General features: G+C 37.5%; 4 protein-coding genes and 1 long non-coding RNA gene across 11 annotated transcripts in view; 2 read left to right on the top strand and 3 right to left on the bottom strand.

Moving 5' to 3' along the window:
- Positions 1 to 2,022, top strand: part of LOC116700119 (THAP domain-containing protein 4) — an 18,399-nt gene extending 16,377 nt beyond the window's left edge. For all 3 annotated transcript variants that reach the window (XM_032533037.1, XM_032533028.1, XM_032533053.1), the window contains one exon: positions 3 to 2,022. In XM_032533037.1, coding sequence (XP_032388928.1) covers positions 3 to 131 — 129 coding nt within the window. In that variant the 3' untranslated portion in view covers positions 132 to 2,022. The remainder of the gene's footprint in view (positions 1 to 2) is intronic.
- The window catches only part of LOC116700084 (uncharacterized), a 30,455-nt gene extending 26,665 nt beyond the window's left edge, over positions 1 to 3,790 (top strand). Inside the window, exon 9 of the mRNA XM_032532942.1 lies at positions 3,779 to 3,790. The gene's annotated coding sequence lies outside the window, so the exon portion shown is untranslated. The remainder of the gene's footprint in view (positions 1 to 3,778) is intronic.
- LOC116700004 (centrosomal protein of 95 kDa) overlaps positions 1 to 12,227 on the bottom strand; it is a 16,325-nt gene extending 4,098 nt beyond the window's left edge. Inside the window, exons 1-15 of one of the 3 annotated variants that reach the window (XM_032532807.1) lie at positions 11,979 to 12,227; positions 10,649 to 10,777; positions 9,065 to 9,172; positions 8,687 to 8,797; positions 7,575 to 7,695; positions 6,207 to 6,325; positions 5,288 to 5,478; positions 3,650 to 3,716; positions 3,380 to 3,447; positions 2,599 to 2,780; positions 2,333 to 2,459; positions 1,849 to 1,966; positions 1,541 to 1,752; positions 853 to 948; positions 519 to 669 (exon numbers count right to left, since the gene is read on the bottom strand). In XM_032532807.1, the coding sequence (XP_032388698.1) occupies positions 519 to 669; positions 853 to 948; positions 1,541 to 1,752; positions 1,849 to 1,966; positions 2,333 to 2,459; positions 2,599 to 2,780; positions 3,380 to 3,447; positions 3,650 to 3,716; positions 5,288 to 5,478; positions 6,207 to 6,325; positions 7,575 to 7,695; positions 8,687 to 8,797; positions 9,065 to 9,172; positions 10,649 to 10,777; positions 11,979 to 12,003 (1,825 nt within the window). In that variant the 5' untranslated portion in view covers positions 12,004 to 12,227. The remainder of the gene's footprint in view (positions 1 to 518; positions 670 to 852; positions 949 to 1,540; positions 1,753 to 1,848; positions 1,967 to 2,332; positions 2,460 to 2,598; positions 2,781 to 3,379; positions 3,448 to 3,649; positions 3,717 to 5,287; positions 5,479 to 6,206; positions 6,326 to 7,574; positions 7,696 to 8,686; positions 8,798 to 9,064; positions 9,173 to 10,648; positions 10,778 to 11,978) is intronic. The other 2 variants (XM_032532816.1, XM_032532826.1) reach the window with 2 other exon arrangements.
- Positions 12,228 to 13,142: 915 nt separating this feature from the next.
- On the bottom strand, positions 13,143 to 16,452 carry LOC116700110 (CD209 antigen-like protein E). Of its 2 annotated transcripts, none has more exons than XM_032532997.1 (6): positions 16,089 to 16,452; positions 15,573 to 15,656; positions 14,930 to 15,013; positions 14,367 to 14,509; positions 14,166 to 14,266; positions 13,143 to 14,014 (listed from the first exon to the last, which is right to left on the bottom strand). In XM_032532997.1, the coding sequence occupies exons 1-6, from the start codon at positions 16,201 to 16,203 to the stop codon at positions 13,861 to 13,863; spliced, it is 681 nt and encodes a 226-aa protein (XP_032388888.1). In that variant the 5' UTR covers positions 16,204 to 16,452; the 3' UTR covers positions 13,143 to 13,860. The 2 variants fall into 2 exon arrangements, with proteins under 2 accessions (XP_032388888.1, XP_032388896.1); XM_032533005.1 differs by having other exon boundaries at positions 13,143 to 14,008.
- A 1,832-nt stretch (positions 16,453 to 18,284) lies between these two features.
- LOC116700165 (uncharacterized) lies at positions 18,285 to 23,859 on the bottom strand. 2 transcript variants are annotated; one of them, XR_004334587.1, is made up of 4 exons: positions 23,563 to 23,859; positions 20,899 to 20,994; positions 20,653 to 20,802; positions 18,285 to 19,844 (listed from the first exon to the last, which is right to left on the bottom strand). It is a non-coding gene; the product is annotated as an uncharacterized LOC116700165 (long non-coding RNA). The 2 variants fall into 2 exon arrangements; XR_004334581.1 differs by having other exon boundaries at positions 20,659 to 20,802.
- Between the last annotated feature and the right edge of the window lie 1,185 nt (positions 23,860 to 25,044).

Below are 25,044 nucleotides of genomic sequence, written 5' to 3'. Positions count from 1 at the left end.
ACATTGTGGATGAGGAGGCTATTCTGCAGCTGATGAAGAACTGTCCGAACAAGGTGTCTGTAAATGCCAAGGCTCAGTCCTCACAGCTTAATAATACAAGTTTTTCTGAATCCTTGGTCTCAGTCACATGACCCATTAGGCATCTGAAGAGCCCAATGTAAAATCTGTCTTTTGAGTCTGAGATTGGGCATGAGCCCAGTTTAAGATGTGCCTTAAGGTGGATCATTATGCAGTTGGAAATGCTTGTTGATGACAAACAATTCTGTAAAGGTTTATGTTGAGTTGAAGCTTCAGTCCAAAGTAATAACGTTGAACTTGCTAACAAGGAACTCAATTAGAGTAAAGTAGTAAAAGAGGGGATAAGCATAGTTTTGTTTGCTAGTCTGTAGTGAAAAATTCTGCACTGATGTGGTAAGGTGCCATTGTGTTGTGAAAAAAAGCCTTTTGAATACTAATAATTATATTATCTAGAAAAAATAACAAAGATCCATGTGGTAAATATACAACTCTTAACCTACTTGATGGAGCTTTCCTGGGGGCCACCTGTCTTCTCCGTCCTGGTGTGGTTTGGGAGTTACGTTGTGACCTATGCGGGGCCTTCGTTCTAGCTAGGGACAGTCTGGGGACTTCGGAAACATCCCTTAGTATGGCCTCTCTGTACTGTCGCTCCTACACACACACACACACACAAGCCAAAGGCACTTAGTAATTCACAATATTTTCCAATTTCCCCATCTTCCTCCAAGATTAAGGCTTATTTGTCGAGACAAATTTCTGCTTTAATAAGAAACAGGGATGTGATGTAGAAAAAGTTTTCATAGAGTCCTTATTGTATTCGTACTACGGACTTACAGCTTTCTGAGCTTTAAGGCGGGCAATGTCTAGATCTGCTTGCTCTTTGTCTTCATATCTTCTTAGCTCCTTCTCATAGGCCTTTTTCTCCAAATACTGAAAGAGAGAGACTTGTTTATTACTTCATAGGTACATGACATGCGGACACAATGATGAATAAAACCAAAGCAGCAGCAAATTAAATTAATCTGAACAAATATTTTTAACTGACATTGTAATTTGAGTGATGAAAGAGAAATAGCTGACAAGCAAGCAAGCAAATACACAATGTCTTGACTTATTTTTACTTGTTTAAAATGTACAACCCATGTTAAATCCAGGTGAAATAAAACTGAGAAACAAATTAAGTTAAAATTAATTAGCTAGCACACAGGACATTGGCTGACTTTAACATACAGAAATCAATTACTTCAGCTTTAAATCAAAGATGTTTTTGACAGTGAAGGTTTTGCATGTTTTTGAACTTCATTTACATTTACAGGCAGTTTCAGACCGACACATAACTACTCATCTTAGTCTTGATTGTCCCTAAATTACTGCTAAAAATCCTTTCGGTCCAGCTTCAATGTAACATTTACATATATTGAGCATAATGCAAATTACAGCTAGCTTGGACATTGTCAGTATATTTTAAACAGTGCATTTAAAGGGAAAACACTAAAAAAAAAAAAAAAAACTATGGTAATACCTTGGTATGTTTTCTGTGAGATGGTCTGTGGTGTAGTTCTCCTCGCCATGAATGATCAGAAGCTGCCAGGTTAGATTGTCTCCCATCATCCAGACTCATTGCCTCTGCCATGGCATCTTCCAACTGTCCCTGCACGGAGCGATGGTCCCTTGGAGGGGAGGGGGATAAGGAGCGTGTCCTGTTGGTGGATTCAGCGTCAGACGTTCCTGGAACTAATACATTTTGCATTTTTTTTATTATTATCAACGGGTCTTCAAAGATAATGAATGTCGTAACTGTGGGTTTACTTAGCCATAATTTGTATTTACCCGTGTGTTGTCTGGGAGTCCTGCGACACTCCATGATGCTGTCACTGTGGTGGGACTGCTTGTCCTCTTCTCTGACTTCACTGGACTCTCCACTTTCACCTAGAACTCGTTTGAGCATCTACGGAAATTCAACATCACTCATTGTTGCGAGCATAAACGGTATAATAGACAAATGTCGTAAGTGCACACACTAAATCTTCTAACGGTTATAAAATCATTTTGAATTAACAATTATTAAAGAGTATGTAGCCAGGATTCCCTGAGTTTATTTATGTATCCAGGTGAAATAAAGTTTTTAAAAAAACTTCATTGAGTTGACCTTAACTACATCGACTTAAAATTAGAAAACAGAGCAGGTAAACATACTCAAACCCAGCCACAAAAAAAACAGACACACACATGTAGAAAGGTTTAAAATCACTTTTGCTTGGATACAAAACACTCATGAATATGTTGGGACCTTATACAAAACACATACACACACCTGATCGAGTTCCTCAAGCCGATGGCAGAGGTTCTCAGATATGTGATGCAGCTCCTCTTCTGTTTGCTTGTTCCTCTGTCTGCGATACGACAGAGGCTCGGCCAAGCTTTCCTCCTGCAACCTGCTACTGGTAAGACGATCACAAAGACACCATACAGCAGAAATAGACAGTCAGAACATTAAGTAATACCACATTGTCCCTGCATGACATGATGATTTCATCAAGGGCATTCTATTCCTTATTCTGCAGCTTTCTACTGTCTTACCTAAGGCCTGTCCTATTTCTGTGATCTATCCTTCTTTTCAGTTGTCTTAGTTTATAACTCGCATCTTCTTCCTCAGTGTCTGGTGGAGAAGGGGTTGTGACCGACATCTCATCCTGCAGGGTGAGGAAGAGCACATCTGGCTTGGTGCGGAACAAAACCCTCCTGGGACCGCCTTTAGTTGGCTGACAAACACAAAGAGAACAAAGTTAAGTTGGTTCACATAAAGTACCACAAAACCTAAAATAAAATTTTTTTTAAAAAAATGTATGTATTAAAATCTATCCATTCATCCCCCGTAATAAAATGGATACATTCATGGCTTTGGCACAAGATAGGCTTGAACATGATCTGGCGGTTACATTAGCAGGGCCGCTAGAACAATATGATAATGAACCTCTAACATATTTCATATTCCATTAAATTATGACTGATAAGTTGATTTAGAAAGACTGTAAATGAGCCAATGAAAAAAGAAAATGTGATTATATTTTGGAATATATCAAATGTTTTTCTGAATTTTATTTAGAAATTCCATCACAATGGAATGGATAGATTAGACTAGTGTATACTGTATGTCAATTTATCATCTTATTTCCACCCTTTTTAACAGACCAACCAGTGTGAGACAGACAGACAGACAGACAGACAGACAGACAGACAGACAGACGCGGTTGTTTACAAGAGTTGCTGGAGATGACTCAAAACTAAAACAATATACGTGTTTGAATGGGTTTGACGTTGCTATAAAATTGGTACAAGTGAAGGCCTGTTGCTCCCTTACCTCTAGTGTCTCCCCCTCCACTTCTGTCATTCCTCTTTGCCGACTGGACATAGACTTCTCACTCACAGCTGGAACATGAGCAAAACACAACATTGAGAACTAGTTACTCTTTACTCTGATGGGGGATTTTCACTTGTTGGCCGTCACAAGAGTGAAAGCAGATAAACAGTGCGATCTTGTGGCAGGGATCTGTGATACAGATGTAAAGAAATCCATCAGTTCAACCACTCAACATGATCTAAAGAATGAAGGTACATTTGTTTTACTCACCAGGAGACTGGAAAAGAGGAGACTGTAGTCCATTGGTAACAACTACTTCAGCTTCCGGTTTAGAGGACTGTGCAAGAAGTATGGTGAGAAAGTTAGAGGGGGAAAGAGCAAGAAAAAATTACTGTGAAGCCAAGCAGAGATCATTAACATTTTACTACAGAGGGACACAGTTTAGTACTGAACATAACCTGCAGCTCAGACATGTCCATTTTCTAAAATTGTCAATGAGAGAAACATTTCATTACCAGACACAATATTTTTAGAACATATTGACACTGTTGATGGTGATGGATAAAGTAACTCACTCAAAAGGAAGAAGTAGCAAATCTTTGATTTGAGCTTGGTGGCTGTAGTCGTGTACTCGGTTATAGAAGGGCCATAATTTAAACTGTGTGTGTGCAAGCAGCCAACATGTCATAACCTGCTATTAAGTGTGCTGAGGTGGCAGTCAGTCAGATGGCACTTCCTGGTTTCAGTTAAATTTCTCAAAAAGTGATAAATATGTCTGTTGGAAAAGGACAGTTTTCCCTATGACACATTTTCTTTCACCTAACACACGTAGGAATTTCTTTGATAAAAAAGCTTCTTTTTTTTTTATCTGAACATATCTTGAGTAATCTCAATATATCTTGAATAATTAGGTTGTTAACTTTTCTTTGATTCTACCAATAGGCTTTTAACGATCAGTAACCTGTAAAAAGAATTTAGTCAAGACTAAACTCCTCAGCACCACCAGTACTCAAAAAGCCAGATTCAGTACAGAAGCTCTGAATTTCTTAAATCATCACACTGTTCCTCAAAGGCTGTGGCTAGATAGACTATAATTGCAATAACTAATAGAATTATTATTTGTTTTTAGTATCAAAGAAATATAATTCCCTAACTAATACATAGTTACGATGTCAACTAACAGGACAGTGAATATCACTTCACTCTGATAATCCAGTTTGGATTTACATAAAAGCATCAGCAAGACTCATTTCAATAAAACAACAAATGTTCAGCAAATTATTTGTGGTTTAGTGTGCTGTGTCAACTGGCATTAAGTTGACTAAAGTTCACCTGACTAAATTACTAACGAAGACGATTGCTAAACTGTTGACATATTTGGTTCAAATCAGGGTTTGGTTTAGGTACATAAAACAATCTTTAAAAAAAAAAAAAAGCTGAGGCTGAGTCACACACACAGTGAGGGTGTGGTTGGGCATGGTTGTAGGCCAGTACAGGAGTTTACCTATAAAATAAGCCCATTTATAGAAATGGGTCTCTTCCAAGCTAATGGACAGCAGAAATTCAAATGACTTTCACTTGAGATTGTCCTTCAGGAGGTTCGGCAATTGATTGTTAGTACAGTATTCAGTCAGGAAGGAAGTCTAACTAGTAAAATACATGCAGCCATTTGTAATGAGTCAGCATACACTTATCCTTCCCATATTGTCGTGGACTCACTAAAATAGGAAGTGTGAGTATGTGAAAGTTTTTGTGCATGACAGAAAGACTAGTCTTGCATTGCGGTAATATCTCATTGACATTAAAACTTTGGGAAGATAAAGTTTACATTTCATTACATTGCATGCAAATAAGTGGTAAATTGACCGTAAAACAATTTAACTTCATGATATTGAATTATACGGCTACCTCTGTAGTTACAGGAGCAGCTTCCTCCCCTGCGTGCCCTTGGCTAAAGCCGACAGCTGTTGAGTGTGGGTCTGTGTCGGGTCTGTGGAGGGTGTTGCTCTGACTGGGCGGCTGCAAAGCGATGGCTGAGGGCAGCGGTTCAGACAGTGGAGCGATCTGTGCATCTAAAGGATCAGAGGTGGGGACTGCATCTGAGGTTTTGGGAGAAACCGAGTTCTTGCAGATTAATCATGAGATTTATTGAAAGTTATCTCAGTTACAAGTTAAAATCCTTAATGATGGAGCGCCTTGGTAGCCGAATGGTTACAGAACATTCCACATAACTGCAACAATGCCGGTTGGGTTCTGAATTCATCAAACCTCAACTGTTTCACACTGTGGAATTAAAGTCAGTGAGTACATAGCATTAAAGACATCAAAATAGTTTTTTTGCATGTTAAAATGCCTTGTCTAACATTGGTTAAAATGCCAAAAACTAACCTTTAAAAAATGTAATTTAATAATAAAGGAATACAAATATAAATGATACCTGCAAGCAACATGATGTGACAGAGCAGACATATGACTGTAATTCTTTTGGATATGTAGACAAGGTTATGCCCCGCCTGCCACACACTGATAATTGATACTAAATTGTCTCAGAATATCTTTATGGTTTGCAGCAACAACCACACGCCTGGTCAGGTAACTACTGTAAACAACAACTAAATCATCAACTTTAATCAATGCATTAACCAACTTATGTTCACTCAAATGCTTAAAACTGTTTAAAGCTGAAATGCACAAACATTTTTGAGAAATCTTTTACTATGTTAATATTCTGGGAAAAAATACATTGATTTATATGCCTAAAGACAACAAGGCATTTTGCCCAAACACAGTAAGTGGGGTAAAGCTGGGCTTTGTTTGTGTGTCTTACCGTTTTGTTTGGCTGTAAATGTGCTTGCCAAGACTCCCAGCCCAATGAGCTCACTAGCTGATCCCACCTCCTCAGCATTCCAGGTATGGAGGGAATGTTTACTGGAATGGACAGTGGACCTGAACGATGAGACATGATATTATTTACCAAACATTCACACAAGTACTATATATTAAAATGACAGATGTTTACTTAGGATATTGCTCTAAATAAGTGATAGCGCCATTGACCAACAAAAACCTGGTCTAAAGCCAGTAAAAGCAAAATTTTAATTGTTATTTTAGGCCTGCTTCACTTCGTGGAGTTTTGGTGGCATAGTGCTCGTGCCATGTATGATCTGCAGATCAGTTTCTTCTCGTTCAGCTGCGGTATGTGTCACTGCCCAATGTGAGGAGAGTGCAGATTTAAGTTGCGCAGGCTCAGATGTAAATAGTTTACGGCATAACACGTCATACCCGATGAGAGTCGAGTCAGACCAGCTCTGGTCGAGTGCATATGTGAGTTGCGCATGCTCAGATTTAATCAGTTTACATAACTGTCATTCTGAAAATTGGGAAATCCATAAAATAATAAACTTTTCTCATTACAAACAACAGAAGATAGAAATCATTTCAAACGGTTTAGCTATCTATGATTGTTTGATTGCAACGTTAGCTCAAAACGCCATTCCACTGACAGCCTTTGTTGTCTTTGATGCTAACTTGTAGCCAGCAGTGAATGAACTTCGCTAAGTAGGTCCATTTTTACTGTATTGACATTACAGAAGTCTCTTGTTAGCATCTTGTTTGCTACTTGTCGCAAAGTGACGCATGCACAACTCAAATCTGCACTCTCCTCACAATGGGCAGTGACAGTGATTACACTGCACGTATAATGACATATGTGTGACAACGACACACTAACCTTTTAATATGTACACTACTGCTAGATGGTTAGTCTAACTGGCTGTTGTGTCAATAGGATGTAAAGCCCGGATCTGCTCTGAAGCTAAATGACATGATCGCAAACATGTGGAACAAAACATGACTGTCAGCAATATTTTGTTTATGGGAGATGTCAAACCAAACATGCTATGCTGATGCTTTTTTTTTTTTTTTTTTACTGGCTGTGGAGATTATTCTACCATGCATTGCCTTTTCTTGATAAAACAGCAATGTGTGTGTGTGTGTGTGTAGGTGTAATGCCCTAAGTTTGAGTCTGATAAACACAGTAAAACTGTAGTTGGTATAAATATATATAGCCCACTGGGTAAATATAACACCATGATTAAAACATAAAACAAACCTTCATAATTTATTATTCATCGTGTGTGCAATATGTGTTTCTTAGTGTTTGGGGAATATGAGCAGTGCATTTAGAAGTTCTTACTGTCCACTGGAAGACAAAGAGGCTCCCTCCAGTTTAGTCTCCTTGTGCTCTGTGGCATTGCAGCTTGTTGGCTCCTTGGTTTCAGCAGGCACATCCTCATTGAGACTGTCATTCAGTTCCTCTGAAAAAACACATGACAAAAGAGAAAGCAATACTTGTGATTACAACATGTAATGACCTCCATGGAATCTTAAAGAGGAACAAACACTAGTTGACTGACAGAATGGCAATACACTGCAGTGGCAATTCACTGTAGAAAAAGATTGAGACAGACCCAAAAGACTCATTCCAAAAAAGACAGACCAACAACTGAGGCCACCTTGTAGTTCTGAGCACTAACGTAAAATAAAAAAGAAGCACAACTTGTCATTGTTAAAGACTGAAGATAGACACTGCACTGTACCCACTGTCACCACAGCTTTTAGAAACTCACATCCTTCGTAAGTGCAGACACAGTCATTAACTACTAATTGCTGCTTGGCAGCGGTCTGAGGGACGGCATACTTGCACAAAGGCATGCTCAGCTCTGCCAAACAAAGAGTGCTTACTGTTCCCTAAAAATAATGCACCTGCTTAAACTGGGTATGGGACACATTATGTCCTGTTTGAAGCTGAAGGACAAACAGGTAATCTCACCTAAACAGAGACTTGTGTCTAAGTCAGTAAAAAGGAGAAGTAGCTGTTTTTGACTAACTAAGAATACCAGTTGCTAAAGGCTGCCACAAATATGGCCCTCTGGCCACTGCTCTGCAAAGTCATTAAAGGATAAGATTTTTTAGACATTTTAATGGCAAATATTAAATATATTTAGATGATTTATACTAGTTCTGATGTGTTTTTTCCATAACATCTGTAAAATAAACTGTGTTGGTAATATTTTGTAATTAATATTAGCATGTCAGTGTTTTTTTAATTACTCAAGCAGAATCCTTATCTTCATCCTCAAAAATCATTGTGGAATTTTTTGATCCATTATGAAGCCTTAAATGTAATTAAAAATTATAAAAGTACCAATTTGTGACATAAAATAAAGCCATTGTGTGTGTTTAACAGTGTTGTTAACAAATAGATATGCATATTATCTGTCAGCTTGACTGAATTATTCTGCCTACCACCATTCTGTGACTCCTCGCTTATCTCCTCCTTTAGATATTCTAGGAGGCCATCGAAGATTTCCAAGAGGTTCTTGATAGATTCTTCGTCCCCTCTGACAACATTTTCCCCTGCAAACACACAGCCAGTCTCAGCATTATACTCAGTACTCATTTCTGTTATTGCTAAAGAAAAAAGGGGATTGTTATAGTCCTTGTGTTTCTGCATATGCCTTCAGGAGTTGGGCCAGGCAGTCCAAAACAATGTGATTTGGTAGTAAATCTTAAGTTGATCCAAGTTAAAATGATGCATGTAACAGTTGATAATAATTGCTCTTCTCTTTTACATGCACATGACTTAATCAATATTGTTGTGAAGAGTGAAAAGGTTTATTATACCTGTAATGTGTGAGAGACTGATCTGAAGGTAATCCAGGGAGAGTGAATCAATCACAGACTGAACGTTATGGGTGTCATCCTCTTGACTGCATGGCGCTGCAATGTAATCTAAACAAATACATACACACCAATGTAAAACACCTATGCATTTATATGAGACCACAGATACAGTGAAATACACACAACAATGCCAAACTTACAGCAACATGCATTCACACACTTCCTTGAACACTTTGGGTTTTCATTTTAGGTCTTTTGTATACTTAGCAATGAGGAAAGAGCTCAGCAACATTAACAGTCTCATGATGGCATTTTAAAAGGTCTTAGGAAGCATTCCTGACATGCTAAGCACACTCAGAAGATCATGCTCTGAACCTATAACTCACAGCTCATTAACCTTCTGTGTTTTTGGCAATAGAATTAAAATTTAGAGCTGCAAAGATTACTTGATTAGTTGTGAACTATTAAATTAATCGCCAACTATTTTGATAATGGATTAATCAGATTCCAGTTTAATTGTGAATATTTTCAAGTTTCTTCTCCCTCTATCATGAATATCTTTGAGTTGTGGACAAAACAAGACACTTTAGGACGTTATTTTGGGCACTGATCAACATGTTTTCACAATTTTCTGAATTTTCTTAGACCAAGTTACACACAACTAATTGATTAATCGAGAAACTTATCAACAGATTAATTGACAATGAAAATAATCATTAGCTGCAGTCCTTTTTAAAAAAACAAGTAAGGGCTACAGATAATGCTTCTTTTAATCAATAATCACTCTGCTGATAATTTTCTATATGAATCAATTAATTGTCAGGCAACAAAAAATGAAACTGCTTGTTTTGGCCGTTTCGGCTGTGGCTCAGTGGTAGAGCGGTTGCCTGCCAATCGGAAGGTTGGTGGTTCGACCCTGCAGTCATTGTCGAAGTGTCCTTGGGCAAGACACTGAACCCCGAGTTGCCCCCGGTGCTGCGCATCGGAGTGTGAATGTTTATCTGATGAGCAGGTGGCACCTTGTACGGCAGCCCCGGCCACAGTGTATGAATGTGTGTGAATGTTTCCTGTAGATGTAAAAGCGCTTTGAGCAGTTGTTAAGACTGGAAAAGCGCTATATAAATACAGCACATTTACATTTACCTAACACTTCTTAGATATTCAGTTTATTATTGCATTAGACAAAGAAATACAGCAAATTATCTCAACTAAGAAGCCGGAAACTGAGAATATTTAGCATTATTACTTAAAAAAATAATGGTCTGTGACGTGGCCAGTTAAAGTCCCTGCACGGTCCAAGTACGGAGTGTAGACTGGTAGATGGAGAGGTGCCCGGGAGCAAGGCACCAAACCCCCAACTTTTCAGAGCTTCATCCTGTGACACAGTCCTCTCACTTTGATATCTCTCCATACATAATGCATCTGTATAAGTCCTGTTAAGGCAAGTCTACTGGGCCTCTGTGTGTGTGTGTGTGTTTGTGTGTGTGTGTGTGTGTGTATAATAACGGAGTGAAAAAAATATAAATTCCACTGCAAGATTAACCAATTGTGTTGACATTTGGTAGATTTGTAGCTTGCTCTCACCTGGAACTTTCTCCCCCAAGATGTTTTCATACAAAGCAATGAAAACATTTGCATCACAGTCCGTCAGTTTACTCAGCCTTAGGTTTATAGGACACTTACTGAGAAGATCATTTGCCACATCTACCCAATCTGTTCGAAAAAAAAAAGGTAAAATGTCGTGTTCAATTCCAATAGTAAAAGTCATTAAGCAACAACTGATCATTGAAAGAGTGAACAGAACACTTGATAAATGAGACATCAGTAAACCATGTATGAAGGACGATTTTACTTCTAGAGAGCTCATTATATTGACATTCACTGGTTACATGCAGAATCTCCTTCAAAATCTTGCTAATAGTCTATAAAGCGCTTAATGGTTCTGCTCCTCTGTACATCTCCGACTCGTTCACTCAGGTCATGAGACAAAGATTTTATAGCTATACCATGAATTAGATCCATGTCCGGTGAGGGTGCCTTTACTAACTGTGGTCCTGCTCCCTGGAACAAGCTGCCTAATGACCTGAAGTCCATCACAACAAACTCAAGACTTCTCTTAGGCTTTCGGTCAATTACATTTATGCTTGGTTCTCGTGTTTATGCTTATATTTGATATGGTGTCTTTCATAGTAAAGCACGTTTCGTTTACGTGCAATTAAAAAGGTGCTTTATAAATAAAATTGCCACTGTCATTTGTTCACAAATGAGATTCAGTAAAGTTACCTCCTCTAGGGGTGATAATGTTAATTCAATCAATGGTGCCCATCCGCGGCAAACGTAAGTTTGAGAGCGGGGAGTTGTCTCCTTGTCTCATACACACCTAACCTAACTTACTAACGTTACACTATATTAGTTAGCTTAGCTAGCTAGCTAACGTACACGTAAAGACTGGCGGAGTGAAGCTAACTACTGATTTGGATGGCATCACGTTAAAGTTACATTACGCTTTTGAAAAATGATACTGACGGCCATGGACTTGGAATGACAAAACAGCAAGCAACGACTATCGTCTTAGGTTACCTGCCACCTTTAAATCATCTCTGACGTGTTTTACGTAGCGTTAAACTTTACCGGTTGAGTTACCCAAAAGTAACGTTAGTTAGCTAGCTAACGTTGCTACTTCAGTCTGTTTGCTAACGTTAACAGAAACATTATCAAAGAATGTTAAACTGTTAACTCTTGCTAATCATAAAATTAAAATGTATCCCTGGAGCAAATGCATAAACATGTAATGAGAGGCTCAGTGACGACAGGAAAGCTACAATAACCTGTTAGCTAACGTTAGCTGTTAGTCAGCGTTACGTGTCGTTAGCTTTCTCCGGACCGGAGCAGAGTCTCGGCTGCCTTAACTTACCTCTCTCTCCCTCCTGGGTTCCCATGAAACAGCTGTCAGCGAAAGGCCGTTGGAGCTCAAAATCCTCTGACTAATAGAGTCTCGTATAACCCAGAGCCCCGGCCTGAACAGTTGGGTCAGTTTTGGTGTTTGTTGTGGGTTTCAGGCGTTTCAGGGAGAAGGAACTATCGTCTCTCATTTAAAATTGAAGTCTTGTTTGATTGGACGTTACGCTCGTTCTTTGTTTCCGGAAGTTCCACATTGATAAGTGTGTACCGCCCTCTGCTGGCGAAGAACACTGATCGTGCACTGTTACATTTTAGTTCAAGTGTCGGGACATGCCGACCACCGTCTGTCTAGTGCGTTCCAAGAGTGTCCAAGTGTCGCGATCATAGACTGTATATTATTGATATTAATTAATATTAACGGTCTATGGTCGCGATTGTATTTCATAAATCTGCTTTAAAAATAAACATATATGTTTATTTAACATGTTTGTTTTGTCCATATGCGCTTGTGCAGTGTTCCCCAAGTGGTAGGAAAGGTCTCAGCTGCTACAGTGAGTTTTTTTGCCCCCCCCCGACTCGAATGTCAAACTCCGTTTATGCCTCGTGGTCTTGTTGATCTCTGTCAGTTCCTCGCACCCGATTAATCAGAATTTCCAACATTGCTGACAAAACTGGCACCGGTTTTCTGATACAAAACAGAAGTGTGCACTAACAAAGTAAAATGTTTTTTTTTTCGAATTTTATTTTCAGATGATGGGTTATCAATTAATTATGAAGCTATATTGCCAAAACTCTTTTGGTCAGTTGTTTTATCTACTGAACCATTGCTTTTACTTCTTTCTATCTGTTTTCTGCCGTGGTCATATATTATAACCAAGACAAGAAGAAAGAAGAAAAGTTTGTTCTCAGTTAGTTCTGCTTTTCTCTGTGCTAACAAAACAACATATTTTTGTTCTTCCTCATTTTCATCTGATTTATCTTCTTCATCTTTAAGTCTTTGACCGAACTGAACATTTATTTTCAGATGATATCACCATTTCTTTGAAGAAAGAAGAAGAGTAAGTTCTCAAAATGTTCAGAGTTAGATATGAAGCTAACGCAGTGCGAAAAGAAGTGAAATAATGTCTCGAAGCATGAGTCATCACCACGAGAACATCACATACCCAACATTTATCGGTCTATTTCTCTCGACAAGTTCATTTTGAGTACAGGAGCAAAAAACAACAGTTTAACAGTTGTGCATATAGGGTGATTTCATCTAAGCTGACATATACTCAGGCCTACTTCTACAGACGTACCAGATGTACATACAGGACAAAATAACACCATTTCCTACTAATTAACTAATCTTCATCTGATATTTATAAACAAAAATGTAACATGCACACCTGTCGCATATATTATAAAATTTACAAACACACAGTTTTTTAGAGTGAGCTGTGATAAAGTGGGAATTAAAAATAAGGTGAATTGTGTTCTATATATTTAAAAAAAAACGTGTTTAATTACACTTTCACTGATTGTGTGTTTTTTGGAGTCCATCTGTAAAATGTCAATCTGAGCTGCATTTGTTAACTACAGTTAATTTTGATCACTTTTTGTTGTTTTTGCATTGGAGGCATTTTCATGGGAGCCTTTATTGGTCTGTAGTTTTCCTATTTTGAAATCTGATCTACAAAATGTATGCGAATTTCTGTCTTTTTGGTCTTTAGTCAGATTTAGTCTGACACATGCTTCTCAGTTGCAGTGATGGTACCAAGTTGCTCAGTACCAGTTTCCTTTTCTGTGTGACTGTTAAGATATCTTACACAGTTTATTTGGTGATGCGCAATTGTGAGTGAAAGTGTCATCAATGTGTTACATTTAGACACAGTTTCATGGTTTTATATGGTGACTTATAAAGCGATCCTTTTTTCACAGATCCAGAAGTTTTGATCTCCACATGGTATATCATTCCAACTGTTCTCCAAGTCATGGAACCTTATTTCTACACAGTCTTCATTTTTGCCTTCAAAATCGTTTGGCTCCCCATGATTCCAGTAGCTGAAACCAAAAACCAAATAATCTTTTAAGAACACAACCAAAGAAGCATCTGACGGACAGATTGAACAACTAAAATGTTTCCAGTGAGTCATTATATATTTATTTATTCATCTAACAGAAGGATTCATGTAATGTAAATAAATAAGAATTTGTAAACCTTTTGGTCAGCAGAGTGCCATCCACCCATTTCCACGTCCCTTTGGTTTCTCTGTCAGTTAGTCCAATCCATGTGATCTTGTGGAATTTTCTTGTGAAATCCTTGTTTAGAGAGAAAATCAGATTGATTTCTATTGATTAGGGATTGCTTTTGTTTCTATTGACCTCTAAGTCATTCTCCATCACACGTTAATAAACACACCTGCTCTTCTTTACTGTTGATAATCACCAGGTCTGCACTTCTCTGCTGACAGTCAGCTCTACTGTCCTGCCACGATTTCTTCTCGGAAGAAATGTAATAGAAACTGGGACGGAAATACACCCATCCTTGTTGGAAATAGTGATCTGTTATGAATAACAACAAAGAGAACCTTATTATTTAGGAAATTATGTGATATAATAAATTCACCAATTTTAAGAAGTGACTATAAATTGATTTAGTACAATAGAATGCATGGTTTGCATTCAACTGTACTAAATCAAGTGAATGCAAACCGTCCAGTATGTTGAGTCAATAATCTGGGTGTACGCAATACAAGTTTAATAAAATTGAACAGTGTCTGCCCCAAAACTAAACCGCAGTATAACTGTATAGTCTTATTTTCAACAGTGGAACATCATGTTAGTCTGTTTGGCATTGACAAGACACATGTGTTTTCATGTGATTTACTTATGCAATACCCAGTTTTGCCCAATATTGCACTGGATGTCCCTTTGGATGCAAGCTCTCATTACTGGTATGATGAGTTTCATCCTCATACTTACCAAAGTTAAGCAGTTCTCTCTTCTGCTCAGAAGTCTGGTTTGTGCAACAGACCTCTCTAGCTTCTGTTTTACTGTCAGAAGTGTCTGAAAGAGCAGAAACACTTCACTAATAACTCATGTGTCAAGAATTACATTAAACCAACAATTTTGCACACATGCACTTCTAGCAATTTGGGGTTCAGCATCTTGCTCAAGGACACTTTGACACATGGGCAGGAGGAGATTGTGGAACAAACCAGAGGAGCAAATCGGTACAGTATGTGTTATTTAATGCATACTGGAACTTGACTTCAAGCAAGTTTGCAGGCTGAAAGTTGTCACATGGGCAATGAAGCATGAACTAACTGGATAGTCCTGTCCTCTTCATTGTTTAATCTAAAAGTAATAACTTGGATTTTTAGTGTTATTATGATTATGTGATCGTTCCTGATTCCAAACTACCCCAAACTTGTGCATCTGGAAATACAGAATCTACAAGAAATAATAAATGAAATAAAAATACAACAAAACCTACTCAAAAAAATATGCACAGGAAGAATGAAAAGAATGTACATTGCATATGTACCTCTTATGTTAAAAGCTAGTTTGAAAAGAAAAGTCTAGGGAAAGAGTAAAAGTAGAGAAACAGTTTAAAATGACTCACAGAGGCGTGGGGAAATGTTGAGAGCAGCTTGTAGGACACACAGGAGTCCAAAGCTCACAGCAACCAGTCCACACAGTTTTCTTCCTGTGTGCAGAAATTATACACACATACAAGTGGCTAGGACAGTTTCAAGAAGCAGGTTCACAGGATAATTTTGGCCTGTTGGCCTTTTGGGAGGACTGTAGTGGGCCACTGAGCTGAGATCTGGGTTTAGTAAATTTGAGGACGTGTGTAGACCAGCTTTCCATAAACCATCATGTAGCATATACTTGACACTCAAAGTAAACCATGTCAATTAAAGAAAGTAAAACAAGAACATTGAACATAAATGGTTTTCAGTGTGAAATGACTGAATAAACTGACTTTACATGAAAGCAGATCAATAATGTTTTTACATGTGCACAATATAACATTTTTTGGTAATTTCTGTAATATACATTTAAAAAATTAAAATTTGTACCCATGCTTTTATGATTAAATGTTAATACAATGTTAGGTTAAGGTTTTCTGTCTCACCAGGCACAGCAGCAGTCACTCGCCTGTCCTGGCCAGAACTTCTTGCTGGTGCATCAGGTTGATTTACATAGTCCACAGTGAACTCAGATTGCTCTCCATGGACAAATCTCGCCATATTTTACCTTCTGACTGGAGAGCGACAACGGGGATGGAGAGTGGGACGTATAGACACAGTTTCACATAACACAATGTCTCTAACTTCTTCTTTTCTCTAACATATTTTCATTCTTCCTCATTTTTATCTAATTTTTCTTGTTCATCTTTATGCCTTTGACCAAACTGAACATTTATTTTCAGAATGGGTTATCAGTTATGAAGCTGTTGCCAAAACTCTTTTCGTTAGTTGTTTTATCTCTTAAACCATTACTTTGAAGAAAGAAGAAGAGGAAGTTCTCAAAACTAATGTTCAGAGTTAGATATGAAGCTAACGCAGTGTGAAAAGAAGTGAAATAATGGCTCGAAGCATGAGTCATCACCACGAGAACATCACATACCCAACATTTATCGGTCTATTTCTTTCGACAAATTCATTTAGAGTTCTGAAGCCTACTTCTACAGATGAAACAGATGTATAAACAGCCCATAAACAGGAAAACCTTAATAACACCATTTCCTACACATGAACTAAGCTTCATCTGATATTTATAAACAAAACTGTAACATGGATCCCTGTTGCATACTTACGATACTTTACGAACACACAGTTATCGAGAGTGAGCTGTGATATGTAAAAATAAAAAATGAAGTGAAATATGTTTTATAAAAAGAAAATGAGTTTAATTACACTTTCACTGATTGTATGTATTTTGGAGTCTATCTGTAAAATGTCAATCTGAGCTGCATTTATATGCTGTAGTTAATTTTGATCACTTTTTTGTTGTTTTCACTGGAGGCATTTTCATGGAAGCATTTATTGGTTTGTAGTTTTCCTATTTTCAAATCTGCAGTAAAAAAAAATATTTAATGATTAATTATGTGTTTTCTGTTTTTAGTCAGATTTAGTCTGACCCATGCTTTCTCAGTTGCAGTGTTGGTACCAAGTTGTTCAGTACCATTTTCCTTTTCCATGTGACTGTTAAGATATCTTACACAGTTTATTTGGTGATTCCTAATTGTGAGTGAAAGTGTCATCAATGTGTTGCATATAGACACAGTTTCACATAACAAAAAGTTTATCATTACTCAATTTATTAGGGCCCGAGCGCCGACAGTGGCAAAAGCATTGTCATATCTGTCCAAAATGTCTCACGTTTGATAAGAGTTTTCATGCTGTTGGATATTTTAAAAAGTGTATACAATACTTAATGAGCTCACTATCTATTGTTTTTGTTTATTAAAATCTTAATCAGCAAAGTTACCGTAAAGTAAATGTAGTGGCCTAAAAAGCACAATATTTGCCTGTGAAATATAGTAAAGGAGAACTATCAAATTAAACATTAACCTTTGCCATTGTGGTGCAACATTAAAACCCTTCTTTTATTATAGTAAACTAAAATAAAATATTTTTAATACAACAAACTAAATTAAACCTAAAAGCTTCAAGAAAAAAACTGAAACTGTATTTCCAGGTAAAAAAAAAGACCTGACATGAGTAATTGCTCATGCATATCAGACACTAAAGTAGCACAAAGAATAAACATGGCTATTCTCCAAAACTGTATTTTGCATCAATAGGTAGCTACATGCTACTGTAGGCCCTAACAAAAATGTAACCTTTCGGAGAAACTAAACTAAAACTAGCAAACACACTCTGAAAACTAACTAAAATAAAATGGTGGAGTCAACTAAAATTAACTTAAAAAACTAATTGAAAATTCCAAGCTATAATAACCTTGGTTATAACTCAACACTCTGAAAAGCACTATGACAACTTTTATCATTGATGTTAGTCCAGCCACCTTCAGCTTGATGTAAAGAATGTGCTTATAGCTTTAGACACCAATCTGTTTTTGTTAATTTATCACGTTACAAAGCTTTATTGTCATGAAACATACATCAGAACACAGCACTTCGTTGCCCACTTCCTTTTGGGCATTGATTATTTTATTATTTATTTAGGCTGATTCACTAACAGAACCAAGTAATACATAATTTACAATTGTTTGTTTGTGTGTCATTACTAAAACCCAAAACAACAAAAGTTATGACAAAATGATGCAATTACAAAATACATACAAAAATATTTGCAAACAAAAAGGAATTTGGGAGATTATGATTGTTTCAAATAAATACTGTTGCCAACAGAAATATGTGTACTGCAGTTATATGAAGAGAAAAAAGGAGCTTCAGGGCGAGGTTTTCTTCTGTGTAAACTGATCTTCTGGTGTTCTTTCAAGTTTTGGATGCAAGCTTATATGCTTTGCCAAAGGAGACGCATCAATGCATCTTTCCCCGCAGGTCTTGTAAAGGTACGGCATTATCACCAGAGTGTGCTTCTCCAAGTTTTACAGGTAAATGGCTTCTCACCTGCGTGGATTGTTGTGTGAGCTTTAAATACTGATTTCTGATTTTATGATCTTACCTGTAGCACTTTGAGGTTTTTTCTTAAATGTAAAGTGCATTGCAAATAAAAAGTATTGTTATTATTGTTATTATTTAAATTTTTTCCCACACGTGTTGCAGGAATATCTCTTCTAATCTTTATGGGCTCTTCTCATGTGGAATGTCATTTCACTACTGTACTGAGCTGCAGTTCAAGAGTTCAAGAGTTCAAGAGCTTTCGCGCATGCGCATAGGTAACTAAGCAACAGTGGGCTCTTTTAAATTGCTGCAGCCGCTGCTCTGCTCTCCCAGCTCCACTGTGGTATGGATTAACACAATATTTATGCCTTTTGTCATATCTGCAGTCAGATTTGCTATGTTCCCTTGGAAGGAATCACTGCACATGGCTGGGGACTTGTAATGACTTTTTGAACATGTTTGGAGGCTAAAAACATGTGTTAAACCTGCCTTGTTTAAGCCTGTTGGGAAACTCTGGCAGGAGGAGAACACGGTGTTGGCAGCACCAATTGTTATTGATTGTATTGCTACTGACAGCACTTCAAATTTTGAAACAACACAGCTACGTCTGGAAATTGACCAGAATTCTCCTATAAAACTGTCCCATTGTTGGTCTGTCTGTACCGGAAACCCGACTCTCGTTCACCTAGGTTCCTATGCTTAAAAAAGGAACAGCGAAAAGACCCTGCCCTGAAGTAGGAGCTGAAAGAGTTACAGGAACTGCGGTCAGAGGAACTTAAAAATCCCCAAATTGGTCCAGTTGGACTGATTTATTGATGGCGTTAACAGCATTGATAACGCGTTTAACTGACAGCACTAATTCTATGCAAAGAAAAAGTATGTATATATATGTATATGTATCTTTAGGTGTAGGGTGGCTACATGTTATTGTAGGCCCAGGTTAATATGTCTTAATTTTAGACAATATATGTGGTAGGGGGTCCCTGCTCCATCTTGCTTTCAGTTAAGGGATCGCGAGCCAAGGATCCTCGGCTTGAAAAATGTTGAAGACTCTTAGTCTAGAACAAAACGACAATCAACAAACACCACCAAATAATTTAAAAAAGAAAATAGGCTTTAAATGGATAGGTGTACACCATATTTTGAAATCCTGCTTGTATGATCTTTCAACCCCCTTCTGATTTACCTGAAGTGCTGTCCTTCTTTAAACTAGCATGTCTATTACTAACTTAATAACTAAATAGAAAGATACAATAATATAACCGATGTCCATTTGGCTCTGAAGGGATCCATTAGCTGAAACCCTAAAACAAAAAAATAAACCTTTCACACATCAAGAAGCATTTCATTTACAGTAAATTTAATTTCAACCCAACATCAAAATCTCCCTCAGAAACAGTATATTGTTTTATTTGATATATAATTATTAATTAATCTTTATTAAAAATCTAAATCAGAAGCTACACATCTTACGGTCCGTAGTGAATATAGGTAACTTTCAGGATTAACCCCTTTTGTAAAAAGACATCGACATAACTGTAAAAGAAAAGTTGCAGGCTTTTACTACTTCTGTGCTTCGACATGGCATTTATTTAGTTTTTCTCTCTCTTACATCTCACACACACACACACACACACACACACACACACACACACACACAAGCGAGAAGAAGACTAGTCAGAGGCAAAATCAAAATGCTTAATTGTATCACTGACTGAACTGTTGCCGGTAAAGTTGTTTTTTTCATGAAGAAGAACAACTAAATATAGAGGACCAAGCACCGTACCTGGGGACAGAGCTTTCATATTTCCCACCTCCCGCTGGAACTCCATGGACGTCTGTGACTGTACTGACCTGGACACATTCAAAACAGTCAACAAAACCCACCTCTTCAGATTAGCCTTCCACATAAAACAGTCTTACATTTCTCCACTGATAGTTAGCCTACAGGTTTCATTGTTTTAAGTGCTTTTAACATGCTTGTTGTATGTGTTGGTTTTATTGTTTCCTCTGTTTTTAATGTGTTGAGTGTGCTGCTTTTACTCTAGTGTCTTTTGAGTACCATGTTAAGTTAGGCCAGCCAGAATAAACAAATAGTATTAACAATTACCTTGAAGCTTTATTTGAAGTTGATTTATCTTTTTGGTCATGTTTTCAACAACTTCATGGAGCTGGTTGAGTTCCTGAGTCAGGTTGTTGTAATTGGTCTGTAACAGGACCATCTCCATTTTCCACTCAGATCTGCCTTTGGTAACTGTGTTTGACACATAAACCATAAGCAAATAAAGAAAACACTGTGAACCAGCATTACCTGCTTAGTGTTAAATCAGCATGCTAACAAAGTACTCACATAGGCAAACCACAGTTATGAGTCCAGTCAGTAGGAGAAGACACAACAGACCCACTGCAGCAGCTCCGCGGGAACTCTTATTTACCACTTCAGCACCTGAAGGCATATGCGCTGATCTGAGTTTTCCTCTGTGGGTGCTCACTGGCGCACGGCCTTTAAAAAAAAAAAAGTAGTCAAAAAATGTTTGCATTTCAGAACCTTGGGAAATGGACAGCGGCCGACATGAACACACATGCCTGTTACTGTAACTTGACAAAGCCGTAAAGTAGGATTTCTTCCAACTCAGGACAGCGCCACTTCTCACAATTACAAATAGCATTGGAGATGAGAAGTTAAACTGATACATACCGCGATCAGCTTTGAACGGAATTGTAAATCAATGGAGCAGGGGACTGACAGCGACAAAACCAATCACACTATGACAGACACTCCACTTGGCACCAACTGCAATGTTTAATTTGAATGTAAATGAATGCAGCCTACTGGCCGTCTGGCACACGTGGGATCTCAGTATCTTCCGTGGGTGCTCAAGCCCCAGAGCACCCACAGTATCGCCGACTATGCCAGAAGGTAGGAGTATTTTTTGTTTGTTCCTCAATGTGAAATCAAATAAATCCACCTTTATTCCCATATTTGTGTTCACGTTTTAGCCACAGTAGAGTGATACTATTCGAATATCTCTTTTTGAGTCCCATACTTTATGAACAACTACCCAATGACTAGGCCCTGGTACGAGCTAGCGTGCAGGCCTGCTCACTGGAATGGCTGTGACATATTATATATTAAGGGACCAACATTCATTTTAACATATTCATCTGTTTTGACCTGCTATTACATGTCAAAATGACTGCTGTGAAAAGGATCTGTTTCACTTAGGTTTATTGTATACATACTGGCTCACTAGAATAGCTCGACTGAGACACGTTAATGTTATCAGTTCCACCTGTGATGGATGTGAGAATGTCAGAATTTCAAAGTGGATTTGTAATTTAAAATGTCTCTATTTGTGCTCTGCAGTGATCATTTTTGTTTCTTTTTGTTCAGGTGCAATGGTAGAAGAAGGATTCCAATCTTTTAGTTACGGTAGGCAGAGGTGTCAAAAGTATTCACATTCATTACTCAAGTAAAAGTGTAAATGTACTGGTTTCAAAACTACTTAAAGTATAAAAGTAAAAGTAATGTATTGGAAAAAAAATAATATCAATGTGCTTTTTCAAGTTAGATGGCAAGTTTTGGAAATAATTAACTTGTGGTAGGCTACTTGGGAGCGCGGAGCTTGCAGCGTATTTGAAAGGAGTTATTTTGCAACCAACCATTTTGGATCTTCCGATCTTCCTGGCTACCAACCTCCTCGCTTGGTTGGGACATTTTACTCGAGTTCTCTTAAGTCTCTTCCATGGACATCTTTGTCCTGGGCTACATACGTCTGCTGTTTCCTTACTGGAATGTGATGTGGTTTGTGTCATGTGCAGGTGCAATGGATCTCGTTCAAACCAATAGGGGGTTGGAATGTTATATGTTTATACTTTTCATCTGGATGGCGCAATTTATCTGGATAGGTTTTTGGTTTTAAATTTGTGTTTTTTTGAACGATGACAAGCCGGAATTAACACAAGCCAATCTAAAATGGGAGTAACAAGGCTATTTTTAAAATGTAAGGAGTAGAGGCAAAAGTAATGCATTCAAAACCTTACTTAAGTGAAATTATTATCAGCAACATGTACTTAAAATTTGAAAAGTTAAAGTACTCATTGTGGAATAAAATGGTGTGTGTGTGTATGTGTGTGTGTCATCATGGCAAGGTTCTGTAGACACCCTCTGTCGCCAAATCCCTGTCCCAAATTTACGTCGCAGCTGGTGCTCCCATCACCCCAAGATGGTCTCTTGGATCAACATACTGGCACATTAGTGTGTTTTTTGCTGCATTTTACTGCTTTGGATGTTCATGGTTGTGCTAATTTAACTCCTTTTTAATGTACAGCATGGCATCATATTCTACAAGATCATATGTTTGTAGTGTAGTTATGTGGGAATGATGTATTTCTAAAAACTTTTAAAGGTGTCAGAAAAACAGCCCTGTTTTCAGCTTTGTGAAAATGTTTTTTCCAACTGCTCCAAGATGCATTTTAAATTTAATTAACTTAAGAGTATGAGAATTTTCTCAACATACAAAGAAACAAGAATTTATCCTTCAAGTTTATCAAAAACATTTAAAATCACCTAATCTGGAGATACATGTTTTTCATTGTAAAGTAAAGTAAAGTAAACTAAACTTAAATAAATGTGTCAGACAAATGCAGTCACAGTAAGTAAGTAGTGCAATATTCTCCTCCAAATTGATGTTTAAAGTAGCATTACTGCAAATGGAAGTACCTTGAATTTGTACGTACTGTACCTAAGTAAATGTACCTAGTTATTCTCCACCACAGTTATGTTGTAATCCTGGAGTTTATTAGTACAATGCTAAAACCATCAATGACAGCAAACCTGCCCTCCACAGAACTGTTCCTAATTTTAGTCTGTGTTGTAGACAATAATCTTTCCTCTGTTTGTATTCAAATGTCCACACCTCTCGCTATATAGTCTATGGTCCACACATTCACATGAACCTGCAGTCAACATTATAGTGTTTGTATACAGGACAAATTTGCATGTGTTCATTACCTGAGAGTGCAGCAGTTTCTTTTGGCTTCAGACTGTGGATCAACACATTTTCATAAATACTTTCTGAACTTTTTACCAAACTGTTCCTTTTGCCAGGATAACCAATTGGTTCCTCCTCATTAACATAGATATCCGTCAGTTGATCCATGATGTTCAGCTGTACTGACTGTAGAGTTTGGTCCACAATTTCCCAATGTCTTGAGAGTGTGCTTCTGAAGTGATAAATTATGTTTCTGAACTGTACTCAGACAAAGTAACAAACATAGTAACACAGATGGCAACATATTTAAGCATGTGATTCTCTGCTTACTGTTGGTATGGTGTGATGATTTATTTTAGGTGACCACTTTTACCAGTTTGGCCTTGCAGCTGCATGATGGTTTTTCCCATTTGGTTTCAACATTGCAAAATCTCTGAAATCTTAAACCTTAAAACCTAAAAAACTAAGAATGAATGAATGGATAGATAGATAGATAGATAGATAGATAGATAGATAGATAGATAGATAGATAGATAGATAGATAGATAGATAGATAGATAGATAGATAGATAAATCCTACACTTTAAGGAAGTTGAGCATTCTCATCTAATCTATGTGTAATCTAAAAATGTTTGACCACGTAAGTTTCTGTTGTAGTATGGTATGTGTAAAGACAGGAAAAAGACAACAACCTTATCAGTGTAGAGGGTGTATTAGAGTTAGTATTAGATACGGACTTTAGAAATCCACTACCACAAATGTGAGTAGTTGGACAAACAATAAATAAAAGTATGAATATACATGCTTTTAGTTAGTTAAATGATGGGGTGTTATAGTGGCTTAGTTCATTGCATTGTCACCCTTTCCAAGTTTACTGTGATTAATTAATTAAGGCATTAAATAATCCAACGTCATTCCCAGTGATTTCCTCTATTTTCTTCACTTTGATAAAACCCATGTGGCCAAGCGACCTCTAATTACTTCTCTGTAGGGCTAGGTGATACAAATGCTATTATACTGTTGGACTGGTCACAGAAGAGAGTACACCTAAGTTAAATTAAGTGAAGTGAGAAAGCAGCATGTCCGACAATATCTATGCCAAGCCATACTTCACCAAAAAAGCTAGATTTCAGACAGGTGTGAAGGAGGACCAAAACGTAGACGTTTGTGTTGACATTGACAATGTGAGGATTTATGACAATTACTGGGCAGAGGAGAGTACGCCACAGGACAAATCACAGGATAACAGGACTGAGGACCAACAGCAATGTATCTATTTCTGTCATGTCTATTTCCGTCTGCCTTTCTGCTTCCCTTCGCAAATTCATAATTTTAATATAAGGATTTAAATATGTCAGTGTTATTATTGGTCTCTGTGGTAAATATTTGCATCAGAAATAAATGTAAACAATTTTGGATGTGGTAGAAAAAATAGACATTTGACCGCTTAAAATTATGGATATCAGTACAGGTTATATGCAATGCACCTTCAGTTTTCCTGA

Source organism: Etheostoma spectabile, chromosome 2 (assembly GCF_008692095.1).
Source record: "Etheostoma spectabile isolate EspeVRDwgs_2016 chromosome 2, UIUC_Espe_1.0, whole genome shotgun sequence".
In the NCBI taxonomy this organism is placed as follows: Eukaryota; Metazoa; Chordata; class Actinopteri; order Perciformes; family Percidae; genus Etheostoma; species Etheostoma spectabile.
Note: the sequence above shows the minus strand (reverse complement) of the source record. Positions and strands in the feature narration are given on the sequence as shown.

Coding starts and splice junctions, on each gene's coding strand:
- LOC116700110 (XM_032532997.1), bottom strand. CDS start 16,203: ATGGCGAGATTTGTCCATGGAGAGCAATCTGAGTTCACTGTGGACTAT. Junction 15,657..16,088: donor AGTGACTGCTGCTGTGCCTG/GTGAGACAGAAA, acceptor TTCTGCACACAG/GAAGAAAACTGTGTGGACTG. Junction 14,510..14,929: donor GAGAGAACTGCTTAACTTTG/GTAAGTATGAGG, acceptor TATTCATAACAG/ATCACTATTTCCAACAAGGA.